Source organism: Neophocaena asiaeorientalis, unplaced genomic scaffold (assembly GCF_003031525.2).
Source record: "Neophocaena asiaeorientalis asiaeorientalis breed wild unplaced genomic scaffold, Neophocaena_asiaeorientalis_V1.1 scaffold231, whole genome shotgun sequence".
Classification (NCBI taxonomy): domain Eukaryota; kingdom Metazoa; phylum Chordata; class Mammalia; order Artiodactyla; family Phocoenidae; genus Neophocaena; species Neophocaena asiaeorientalis.
Window position 1 is genome coordinate 166,987 of NW_020175182.1, and position 13,439 is coordinate 180,425.

At 43.4% G+C, this 13,439-nt stretch overlaps 1 protein-coding gene across 1 annotated transcript; it reads right to left on the reverse strand.

The window, feature by feature from the left end:
• Window positions 1-1,119: 1,119 nt before the first annotated feature.
• SELENOS (selenoprotein S) lies at window positions 1,120-10,453 on the reverse strand. Its single transcript, XM_024764563.1, has 6 exons — window positions 10,316-10,453; window positions 9,490-9,624; window positions 7,417-7,523; window positions 4,900-4,989; window positions 4,476-4,554; window positions 1,120-2,774 (listed from the first exon to the last, which is right to left on the reverse strand). Exons 1-6 carry the CDS (start codon window positions 10,398-10,400, stop codon window positions 2,695-2,697), a joined length of 576 nt encoding a protein of 191 aa, XP_024620331.1. The 5' UTR covers window positions 10,401-10,453; the 3' UTR covers window positions 1,120-2,694.
• Between the last annotated feature and the right edge of the window lie 2,986 nt (window positions 10,454-13,439).

Here is a 13,439-nt window from a genome sequence, read left to right on the forward strand (position 1 = left end):
CCAGAGGGAACCAGGGCTTTGGGTATGTGATGTGGCTTTGCTCTTATGAGAAAGACTTGATGGCATGGTGGAGAGAAGGAAGCAAGGGAAGAGTGGTCCTTGAGAAGGAGGGAATAGTTCCTTTCTCCTCCTGCAGAGGCAGGTGCATTTCGCCAAGGACACAGTTCTAGCCACCACAAAGTTTCAGCTGAAGGTCTGTGCATATTTTGCCCCACATTTACTAATGTTGCTCCATGACCAGGATAGACCAGGATAGACTGGTCATTTAAACCTTAATAGCTCTCAAGTGTCTATTGCGTCAGTTTCAAGCTGCTGGCAGTCTATACTGGGTTCATGCTGTGATCTCAGCTGCAGCCCCTCCATTGAGGCATAAGGCAGTGTTCTGCCGGTCTGACACGGCTCTGACCCATCCCTTCTTCCCCATGGGCCTCACGTTCTGGCCCCACTTCCTCATTCTTTCTATATCAGCACAGGACCTATCTCTTCTGGCAAGAGGTATCTCCTACCTCTTCTGGTCCACCCTTCTGAAATGCTTACTGCCCTAGACTTGTAGCACACAATTTTCACCCAAGTATTCACTATGCCACATGATAACTGTTTCATTAGCCAGATCAAGCTCCCATCTTGGTTATCTATGGCCCTTGGCTATTAGGAACACAAGGACAAAGTAGACTATAGTGATCAGCGCCTTGGACCAGGTGACCCTCCAAGCTTCAGTTTCTGAAAACCAAGGTTAACTAGAAGTACCTACCTCACAGGATTGTAGTGAGGATTAACTATAAATGTATGTGCCTGGCACACAGCAAGTGCTCTTCAAATGCTAACTATTACACAAATTAGTTTCCTTCTCCCCTTTATTATCTCCCAATCAATTCTCCACATTGCACCACCCCCTCCACCACCACCTCATGGTGCCAGATGCAAGGTGGGTACACAGAAGTCATTGTTTCTTCCTGTGTCCCTGATTTGATAATTCCTAAATTTATGGGAACAAAATGAGGTTTGAGGGAAAAGTCATAGCTAATAGTGTACTGAAACATGCCCTTCTACTTCTAAAATGAATAGTTGAGAGCTGCTTAACACAAGTTTTCAGCTACAGAAAATACATTAAAGAAAGAATTCTTTAAAAATTCCTTTAAATCCTACAGGAATCTATATGTAAATAACAAACATGGGTGGAATATTTTAACCTAAGTCTGAAACTTCCCATGTTGTGAGTCTTCCATGCTGGTGGAAAGCCAATCTGGGTAAAAACTGGTAACTCAGATAAAGGTTCAAGGGCTTTCTTTCCTAAACCTCAGGAGACCCACCCTGGTTTTCAATGACCCTCTCTTCTGCCAGGAACTCCCACATTCCTCCACTCAAAATTTCACTCAAATTGTCTCCAGACTCAAATACTTGATTTTGACTACTCCAGCCCATTTGTTTGCAATCACACTGTCTTCAAAATCCTGTTTTCACTCCCTCCAGCCCTCCCCAGGAGATTTTAAGCCCCCTAAGACCAGACTATATTTTTCCTTTATATATGTCAAGAGACAACTACAGAATATTTCACATACTCAACATATGTTGATTAATTTATATGAGACATTTCTGGAATACTTTCCCAGCTAATCATCACTATTCTGCAGGTTAATTTTGTTCCTTCTTAAAATCTTGATGTGAAGCAGGGATCAGCAAACTATAGCAGGCAGGACAAATCCAACCCATGAGCTAAGAATTTTTAAATGTTTTTAACAATCCTTTAAAAATGTAAAAAAATAAAGACTATGCAGCTGCAAAGTCTAAAATATTTACTATCAGGCCCTTTATAGCATACTTGACTGAAGTTCTAGACAAGGACATAAGAAATGAGTGCAAGAGGGATGACCCAAAGGGCTCCCAGAAACCTCACTGGCCCCTGAGGTACCTCTAGGCAAGATGTTTCTTTATCCTCTTAATTCAGAAACAACTCCAAGTGCCTGATTTTGTGGATAAACGCCAAGGAGCCTGCCAACTCTGAAAATCACTACAGCTATCTGCCACTTGCCATGCTCATTGCAGGTGAGGAATAATGAAAAGGGAAAATAATATTAGTGGGAGGTTATGAATAATAAAAAGCTGTGTAATATTAGATAGACAAATTCAAGTTCATAATGAAATTTCCTTAAATTTGATAAAGATGCTGAAAATGTTCCTTGCAAATTTTTTTTATACTTAAGTTTCTTTTTTTTTTTTTTTAACAAAGCTCTGTACATAAAAATAAATATACAGAAACAACCCCTTCAACTCTCTGCATCAGTAATCCTCGCTGGTGGGCTCACCATTTACAAGGAAGACATCATTCAACGCAACCTGTCACAGAGACTATCCTACCAACAAGGACCTGTTAACTTGAAGGATCATTGCCAGGTCTCTTTTATCAAGATCGCCAATCACTTGGAGGCCTTTAGCTATCAACTAGCAATGACCCATGAAATCAGTGAACACAGTCACTGGCTTCAGTGCAGTGTGACCAACTGCAACTACTGCCTAGTGGCCACGTCCATGCTCTATGCTGCCTTCAACCCTTGAAGACACAGATGCAGTTAAGAACAGAAAGAAAGCCCCCTCCCCCTGGGTAGTCACTGTGAGAAGCGTGCATAAGGCAATTGAGTCGAGGGTTAAGGATTCATCTTGCTAGTGTCAAAAGCAACACTAACAAGATTCTTAGCCTCATCCACCAGACGATGGACCTCTGCGTCCAGGTCTCCAGGAGCAGGTTCCACCTCCTTCACCAGACAAAGGGTTGTAACCTGTGACAAGAGAAAAGAAGCAGAACAGTGCTGGAAATGTTCTGTATCAAACATAAAATTGTGAGCCTGACATGCAAAGCACTGCAAAGATATGGATTCTATTCTCACAAACATTTTCATACAACTTTCAGCTACCGTATGACAAAAAAAATTTACATGGTCACTGCAGTTTGAACTAACTTTCTGGTGGGAATAAAACAAGCCATTCAGCTTCTCTGTTTTAACTCTCCAAACACGAAAAACTACCCAAAACACACAAAAAAATTTGCCTGAAAAACCTCTCAAGATGGCTGGATTTAAGTATATAAAGGCTTCTACCTGCAGTGCTTAATATAATGTATACATTCAAATAAGAACTGCTCAACCTACAGAAAATAAATTTAAAAAACCAAAATCAAAAAGAATGGAACTCGTTACTTCCACTAGTCAGAACTGGGTAATCCACATGCCCCAGTCCCCAACCCCATCCCTGTCCACTCATTAGCTTCCTAAAGTTAATGGACATTTGGCAACCAGGTTGACTGATCAGGCTTTAGAGCCAGCAAGACCTTAAATGAGGTGGTTTTGCTCCTTACTTACTACAGAATCTTTGGTCACTAACTCCCTGTGTCTCAGTTTCCTTATTTGTAAAGCCAGGCCAGTCAAAGCCCCTAGCTCTGGATGCATTCCATTTTCTACAATTCCCTCCTAAATACCACCACTCTGCTCTGAAAAATAGTCTTGGAAGACTATTCCTTGCTTGGAGCAAGAAAAAGATTCAAAAAAGCATTTCCTTTTCAGACACACCACTTCCCTACAGCAAGCCAGCTTTGGGTGTTGTCAGAGCCCAGCCCAACTTGTGTCCAGTCTGCACAGAGCCCAGGTTCCAGACTCCTGACAGTCCTCCAATAGGCCAGCCAGGGTTCCACACCTCTGCCTCTGCAGCACCTCCCCATAGAAAACCCCTCTCCCGGACGGAGGATAGTCTTTGGCCTAAAACTGGCTCCTACATAAAGTATTTTAATGCCTTTGCGCTCCCCTCTCTCGAGATTAACAGGGAACTCCTGGCAGATCACAAAGGTTACTCATTTTCATTTGTGTGGGAGTCCCGTCTTCCCAAAAGGACGTGAAAGTCCTTAAGGATGGGTTATGGACAGACTGCTATGGTTAGGGGGCTCAAGGATGTTGCATGCAGAAGCTCTCTGAATGAACATCTGTCCATGCCTCCTTGAGAAAGTTATTTGTAAGAAACAAGGCGGTCCTGGCTGGAAAGACCAAAACCCCTGTGTCCTAGCCTCTTGACAAACTTACCTGCAATACATGCAAACTATTCCTCGCCCCACTTACCACTCCCCTTATAGGACTGTGTGGGATCAAGTGAGAATACTAAAATACAAGTGCAACCATCCAATTATTTCCTGAGGGCCTCGAGTGACCTCCTTTTTCAATTGCCAATCAAATGCTGACTTTTCTGAGGCCAAGGAGGTTATAGGCCTCCTGGAAACAGGACTTGAGCCCACATCCTTGCCCAAGGCCCACAGGGCTCAGCACGTTGGTGACTTCCAGCCATTGAGGGCTGCTTTGCATCTGATTCTTTTATTTAATCTTCATAACCCTAAACTTAGGAATTAGTCTCAATTTACGGACAAGGAAAAAGAATCTTGTTTTTAAAGGTAAGTGTATCCTGTAATTGTTCAGAATGCTTTGATGTTTGGTACTTACCTCCTCGCCGCAAGGGCTTTCTGTCAGATTTTCGTTTTGGGATGACTAATGAAGTAGAAGGCCCAGGACTGTCTTCTTCCTGTTTGAACATACACAGGCTTAAGAATCTAGTTAAAAACATTCTACTCCAGGGACTTCCCTGGTGGCGCAGTGGTTAAGAATCCAACTGCCAATGAAGGGGACATGGGTTTGAGCCCTGGTCCGGGAAGATCCCACATGCCGTGAAGCAACAAAGCCCACAAGCTACAACTACTGAGCCCACATGCCACAACTACTGAAACTCATGTGCCTAGAGCCCGTGCTCCACAACAAGAGAAGTCACTGCAATGAGAAGCCCGCGCACCGCAACAAAGAGTAGCCCCAGCTTGCCGCAACTAGAGAAAGCCCGTGCGCAGCAACAAAGACCCAATGAAGGTTACATCACCTGAGGCTTTCTTGTATTTCCTTTGTAACTTTTTCCTTCTCGCATGCTATCCCACATTTCAATCTTCTGTCTCCTTTTCTCTTCTTCAAGCTGAGAAGAATCACACATTGTACAGTATGAATTCATAAGCTACCATCTTTCTCAAAGAAAATGTAATTTTGATAATTTTTAATCTAAATGTCCTTCAAAACACACCTTCACCTGCACTTTCTTCAGTTAATAAAACAGTTGTCATCTAGTGGTGTGAGTTTAACTCACCAACAGAACCTTTTGTTTTTGTATACTATTAAAGAAAGCAAAAAGTGTCACAGAGAAAAGAATACTGACTCTTGTTCTAAACTGGACATTTTTGGTAATGGAGAATAACGCTGACCTGGAAAGGGTGAATGTGGCTGGCAGGCCTGCTTTGTTGCTACCTGGTTGCGTCACCTGAGGAAAGTCACTTAACCCCTCTACTTCAAAGGCTATGAGGATCCAATGAGAGCAGATTTGAAAGTTCTTTGAAACTCAAATACTATGGGAGCATAAAGGAAAACTAATCTCAGCAGAAAACTATGTCCAACAATGAGCACCTGAGAAAGCTTATACAGTAATTATGCAGTAAGCAGGAGGGAAACACAGTGCCCTGGGTCTCTGACTCTGCTTCCTCCTCCTTGAAGAACAACTGGGTACTGCAACTTAAGTTCACACAAACGTCACTAACTCTCTATTCCCAGTAGAATCCAGACCCAAACTTTAGTTCATTCTGGTTCCAATTGAACTGTGATGTCACAAAGATATGTAAGAAGATGCCTTAGAAAGCACATATCCAGAAATTTCTCGATGGCTTTCAGGGTTCATCACTGCTAAATCCACATGTCTGTCCCTTCATGCTTCCACTGTCTGCAAGTACAGGAGGTCAAAGAGGAAACAGTCTCTTGATCTGAAGGTTGTTTTATGCTCATAGCTAACATGGAAAACACCAGAATGGAACACTGCTGACAAATCCTGAGACCACAAACAAGACAGCTGACTGAACTGTGAGTCAGGCAGATTCTGTTTGTTAAGTTTGTTAAATACACAGAACTACAACTTTAAAACTGAACATAGGCTTCTATCTTCTCTCCAATTTTAGGAGGCGCACATCACAATTTTTAAAAATAATCTTTTAAAAACTTTTTTTCAGCTACATCAACAAATTGGATAAATGATCAGGCTGTTTTACTAATGCAAAAAACTCAGACCCTCAAGTCATTAATTTTGACATGCAGAAGGAATTCAACTTATTCTATGGCTCCAGAAACAAAACAAATGGTTGGAAATCAGCAAAGGAAAAAACTAAAATAAAACTGCTTAAAAATGGCATCTATGTATACTATGCTGCCATTTCTATGTAAAAATGATACATGCATGTGTTTATATATGGATAAAATGTTTCTGGAAAAACACCTAGAAAGCTTAACATGGAATGCTTGGGCAGCAGTAGATAGGGGAGCAAGGAAGGCAGAGACTTAATTTTCATAGTACAGATTTTTGTATCATGAATTTGTTTTAACCTCATGTGGTTTAGAAAACTACATAAATAATAGGAATGTGCTAGTACATTTTAGGTTAGTGACTATTTAAGTGGAAGATGGGCAACCCACTGAACACTGAAGAAGGCTGCTGAGAAAGGTGACCAAGAGGGCCGAATGTGTGTAGTAGGTGTTGTCTTATTCTGTCTTTTTCAGAAAGGTAGTAGGTGTTGTCTTATTCTGTCTTATTCAGAAAGGTACTCCATACTGGAAACACCAGAGACACATGCAAGACCAGGAGGAAGACCAACTTCTCTGGCTTCCTTCTGAGGAGAAAAAAAGGGGCCCAGAAACATCTGCACTGAAACTAGAAAGCAGAGTCTACACTTAGTTGTTTCAGTTACAGAGAATGGGTCCAACCTGGTGCGTGACCTTACTCCTGTGAAGAGCAGCACAACCCACCTGGCTGCTCAGGTCACTTCAATAGCAGCCTTTGGTTCTTCCTCCCCCCGCCCCCCAAAACCTTTTACTACCCCTACAACCAAACCATGTGTCTTTAAAAAAATCTTTCAAAACTCCATCTCCTGCTCTCCATCTTGTCCCTGGGTTGAGCCCATCGCCACCCTCCCCTGGCTCTCCTTCAATCCACTGAAGAGCAGCCGCACCAAGCCAGGTCATATGACATGCACGGCTTGAGACCAACCATGGAGCAAGAGGCTGAATGTGTGTCTGGTGGTACGGCTCCTGTACACAGCAAACAGTTTTGCTGGGTGAAATGCTGCTGTGAGGGAACCACTTAGAAGTAAAAACATAAATACAAGACACCCTTCTTTAAGAGTATTTCTCCCTAAACAGTAAGAAATTGCACAAGGAAAACATGCTGAGCAATACTTAGCTAAGTGGAAATGATTCGGCCTGAAATAGTTATTCTTTGTATCCACCCTAATGCGCATGCACATGCACACACACACTTTTACCCACTAAACCTCAAATATCATGTATTCAAACTAAAACCAGTTCATACCTGTCTTAGTTTCTCCTTATGCTTTTCAACTTGTGCATTTAATTCATCTTGCATTTTCAAACGAGCAGCTGCTAAAGCCTCCTGTCGTTTAACAACAATATCAGGTTCTAAAATGTCAGAAAAAAATTGGGATAAAGCACCTTGTGTAATATAAAATGGAAACTCTTGAGGTCTATATTATTAGAAGTGTACAGAAGTCAGGCAATGCAAGAATATACTTTTACATGAATAAGTCTATTCTTCTGCATATATTTTACTGCTTAAGGGGGGGCGCGGGGCAGCGGACTATCCCATCGCCACAGTTCATAGCCCTTGTTAAATATCCAAAGCATCAGAAATCTCTGTTCAAAACAGATTTCTGGGCTCCCTGAGCAATTCCAATTCAGAGAGTCTGGCATGGGCTCCGAGACTGAAATATAAGTGGTCTGACGGCCAGTGAGATTGCATTCCACAACCTGGATACCGCCTAACACCCAGTCTCTAGGTTGACCAGAATTCTAGAAGACAACCAAGGAAAGATAAAAGTTTTCTGATCATTAGCCATCACCTAATTAGCCCAGGTCTACACCAGAAAGAGGTGAAGATCATCAGGTATTTTATCCTTGTTTTTACAGGAAAAAAAAAAAGAGAAAAATCCTTCCAGCTAGCATTAACAGAAATGACCACCCCAGGTATCTGTTTTTATCTGGTTTAGAAAACAAAGCAAATTATATAAATACACAATCAAGTTCTCTATTTTACTCAGACCACTGTGTTTAAGGAACACTAAGGGGAACTAGGCAGTGGTTTGACTAATTTTGTAAACAAGGAAACAAACTAGAACTTATATGTTCACATCAGTATCATCCAAAGGATATACGATCATCATTACTTATAGATAGTTAGCAGTGGAAACAGGTCACCTAACTGAATCCACGTAAAACAGGGGCCAAAGTAGCACAGGGGTGTGTCTGTGGTCTAGATGACTAGACCTTTATCTTTAAAAACAAAATTATAGTTCCACTTTCTAGAAATGTGAATTGTGGTAACATTTGGAACTGTTGGATCATTCTTAGAATAAAATTAATTATGTGTGGACTTTTTTAACCTAATTTTTCTAACAAAATTGTACAACACAAGGTAACACCTTTCACTGCACATATACTTCTTGCAATGCTTCACTACAACAAACTCCTCTTCTGAGATGCCCATCCCATTATCTTATAAATCTACTCCTCAGCTGTCAGCAGGTCTCACAGAACCAGAGATGGCTGTACCAGGTGACTGTTCTCTAACACCAGTCATCCACTTCACAAAATCCTGCAACTTAAGCAAGATTTACTTTGTACTTTGTAGTTTTTGTTGGATATACAGCCAACAACCAAAAATGCTGAGATAACGGCAGGACCACAGGGTTTCATGGGAGAGGAGAGTGAAGGAATTTTCTAAATCTTTCTACTAATGACTACATTTGTGTTATGTTTGCTTTCCTCCCCAGCCTCAGTAACTGTGGTGGCTCAGATGACTGATGATTTGTATTTATTTAATTATACTGCTATTCTCAAGACACTTAACATTTATTTTAAATATGTCCTCAGAAACTGTGGCTTCTAATTAGTTAAAGCTACTGTTTTAGAGGGAATAAGTTTTTGAAACAGTCAGGTGTAATCTGATATCAGGTCTGATGAGTAAGTTGTGAAAATCAAAATGCGGTGGATGTGAATAACTAAGGCTGAGTTTGTCACTCACGATTGTTCTAGAGATTAATGAGACTTAGTAGGCAGACCCATAAGTACGGAGCAGCTGTGAAGTCTTCACTTTAATCTCTCCTGTAAATGAAAAACCATGCAACACAATATGCAGTGAGTGCTCTACACACCATCAAGCGGGTTTTTCATCCCATCAAAAACTCTGAAATTTAAACAAAACAAAACAACACTATTGCAAATCACCAAAACCAACTTCCTAAGCATAAAACAGTTTTCTTCCCACACAGATCAGAAACGTACTTCTTACTCTTAACAACAGACTAACTTTTAAATACTAAAACAAGTAGGCGTAAAGCCACGTCTTCATTTGTTATCAGGCACTAACCCAGAGCAGCGGCAGCTCGATCCAGCTGCCTCTGCCTCAAGGCCCTCAGCCGGGTGAAGAGCTTCTGAAAGACCACGTAGAGAAGAATGCAGCTAAAGACGATGTACCAGCCATAGGTAGCCAGCAGGGAGCCCACTGAAAAGAAGAAAATAGTTTTCAAGAAACTAAAAATGATACTACCACTGGACTTTTCTATAACTTTAAACAAAAGCAAAATAAGCGTAGCTCCTGTCCTCAAAACGTTCACGGTGTAGCTGAAGACCTAAGCAGGCAGTTAAAATAACGAGTAGTACAACAATTCATGGATCACTGAGAAGGGACTTCTCAGCTACCTGGGGAATAGGAGGGGCAAGTCCGGAGGACGTGGGGCACGCCAGCTGGGTTTTGAGGGGTGAAGGTAAGTGTATCCGACTCAGGAGGGCATAGGCCTTTCAGATCCACACTACATATAGAAAGGAGTGCCCATGGAAGGCTGATACAGCGCCGGATATTGGGGGCGTGGGTGGGGGTACGGAGTCGAGAGGCTGAGGCTTGAAGGCACACGCCAAGGGCGGAGAGACCCCAGTAACCGCAAACCCGGAAGGCTTGCTTCGCATAAAGTAAAGAACTCGCGCAAAAAAGGGCCGACCGCAACGCCCGAGGAAGCACCGCTCTGGGAGGGGCTCCAAGCGCGCTTCGGGACCACCGCCCAGGCCTGCGTGCAGCGCCAACATCCGGCTCCCGGCCAGGTCCGGCCCGTAGGGCAGAGGAGAACGACTCACCGAACATGGCGGCGCGCCGAGGGTGGCGGCGCATACCCGCTGCCCTGCGACCCCCGCCGACTCACCCGTGACGTGAAGGAAGCGCAGCCCTTCGGTCTCTAGGGCTGGCCGCGTGGACAGCTGATCCCCGTCCCGCTCCATGGCCGCCATCCCCTAGCCCGACCCAGCCAAACCCGGCCGCGTCAGCTCCAGCCTTAGTCTTCCGGCCGGCCCCTACGTACACGTGGCACGTCTGGGGCTGGCGTCCCGTCGTCCCGGCCAATCGCGTCGCGACCCGGCCCAGACGCTCGGCCTATCGCCGCGAGGGCGTGGCCGAAAGGGGGCGGGTGAGCGATCCGGGAAGGGCAGGGCTAGCCCTGGCCTGACTGGAGCCCTACCATCCGCTGCGCACTGGGTGGTCTAGCGGCTACCTGACTGACTTCCCCAGCCGACTCCGTATCGAATGTTTACCTTTGCACTGATTGGACACCGAGGTGGCAGGAGGTTGGGGCCGCCGAGAAACAGGATTTGAGCCCAGGCTCTTGCTCCGGGCACACTGGGCAACAGAACTCGGCAGATTGGCGATTCCCAGCCGTTGGGGGTTGCAGCCAAGGTCTGCCCCACCAAGCCGTAAAGAGCCTTCCCCTGCCGCTGCCGGTGTTAACCTTTCAGGCTAAGAAAGTCCCCGCCGACCCCCGCGGTTCTCTCCTCCGGAATCAAAACCTCTTGGGAAAGAATTAGCATAACAATGGCTCCAACAAGCATTGGATCTTACTGAGTATCACAAGACGTCACAGTTATTTATAATAATGTCCTGGCTGTTTTCCCTGCCTGCAATGCCCTCCTCTACCCGCTTCCACTCCTCACCCGTCAACGCCTCTCTGAGCCCTACCTTAACCACCCTATTTGAAATTTGACCTTGAGGCATTTTTGGAGAAGGATTTAAAGTGAACGTACCCAGCTGTGTCTCAAAAGAAGGGTTGAGAATTAGGAAGAGAAATTAATGAGCAGGCGATGACTTCAGAGCGCACCGCCATCGCCACCGCCTTCACGAGCACCAACGCGAGGCTGAGGTACAACTGGGGCTTCCACCGCTGGTTGGCCTAGAAGTTCTTCAAAGGGATCAGCTCCTGGAACCGCACAACAACATCTTCAGCGGTGTGTCAGAAAGCAATAAAAGAGGAGATTCTTATAGAAGGACTTGGCGTTCATTGGCCATGGCAAATAGAAGACTGAAAGCTCTTCATCTTGAAAATGGGCTTCTCAAATCGGGATTGAGGACTCTGGATTTTAGCAATTAAGACTGAAGACCCATTGATTTGATGAATTTAGAAGGAGGAATTTTATTCCTCCACCACCACCACCACCAAGTTTCTGAAGATGATGAACTCTTTGCTTTGAGGTGGTTTCTCACTTGCCCTGGCATCTTGCAGGAACTCAGTGTGCTAGAAATGAACGACTTCTTGGGATTACAGTTGCAATACTTGGTCTGGGATCAGCTTAAAATATACCTTGTATGTAAATACTGATGAACTACTCAGGATGACTAGGGTTACCTGACCTCTCTGTTTATACTCTGGACAGTAGGTACACTGTGCTGGAGTCACTGTTCATGGAAAGAGCTGGTTAAGACCTCTCTATCAGGGAGTGAATCCTCTGAAAAAGGATCTGGCACAACAGTTTCAGTCAATGCTTGAAGTGTCAACTAAAAAATTATTCACAACCTAGAAGTTGAGAATTATGTTTTATTTGGCGGAAAGTTTTTAGGACTTCAAGCCAGGGAGGCAGCATTTCAAGTAACCCTGAGGAGGCGTTTGCAACAAAGGGCAGGTAGTCAGAACATCAAAGATTACTGTTAAGAAAACCAGAAATCCCAAATGGAGTTTAGTGCTTTCCGATGTATGGGAAGATGCAAGAATCTGGGCTCACTGAAATCATTCTTTTGATATGCACCTAAGCTATCTGGGGCCAGTATCCAGTGTTTTCACATCCTGAGTTTCCTCAGGGCTCACCTTAGGGAGTGGCTGCAGTCTGATGGCTGCTAAATGGCAGGTATTCTTTGTTTCCTTCCTGAGTTCCCTCAGGGGTCACCAGTTCACCTTCCTTGGTGGCCGCTTGGCTGCAATCACTGATGACTGTGACATCCTTTGTTTACTGATACTGCAGGCAATATTCCATTTATTAGGAGCTGTTTACTTTTATGTAGTAACTTGGTTAAGATTGCTGGTGGCTTGGGTTAGCTAAGAAGACAGTCTTTAGTTCCCTGCCTTAATAAGAGGTGTCAGATTAAGATGTGAAAGCTTCAAGACTGTTTCAGTGAATACCATTTCTGAGATCACAGTGTAGTTCAGGAATTAACTTGGAGTAGCTATAGAGGAAGATCCCACATTTCAAAGTTTGCTGTTGCTGGATTTCAAAATAAGTCAATGAGCTGTGAATGAATTAAGACAACCTGCATATCATAAAAATGTCAAAATACTGCATCTGGTTAAATAGGAGAAAAGAGATTGCTTTATTTGCCTTTTTTACCCACCTTGCCTGTAATGTTTGTAATCATGAAGATGGAATAAATTTGTAACATTTAGTTTCTACCATATAAACAAAAATAGTGAACAATTCATGTCACTCAGGACTGTGTGATATAAAATAGAAACCAGCACAACACTCATGAAAATAATGTACACTTTAAACGTATACAAAATATATTATTGTAAACTTCAATGTATGTGTGTGTATACATATATATACATGTATAACGGTGAGGAGTATATTCAACAGAAATTTAAGAAATTTTGAATGATTTCAGGACATGGATGTTTGGCTTTCATTTCAGTTCCTAGCACATTGCTGTTCTTGTGGTCTCACTGATAGAAGTTACTCATTCTTCCTAGCCAGGCTTATGTGTTAACCTTTGTCCCTTTAATTAGTGTATAATCTCACCTAGCTTGTCTAGAACCATAAAGTTATTTCAGCAAACACTTTGCTCAATATAACTGCTCAGGTGTTATTAGCAAAAACAGGGCAAAGGTAGTATCCAGGACTCCCAACTAGTCACTGACAATGGTAGACTAAATTATTGGCCCCAATCCATTACTCCTTCTTGCAACTATACCCTTGCCTAGTCTCAAGGTGGGAGGAGTGTATTTCCACATCCTTTGACTTTGAACTTAGTTAGGCTGCTTGCTTTGGTTAATGGAAGTTAGTGCAAGT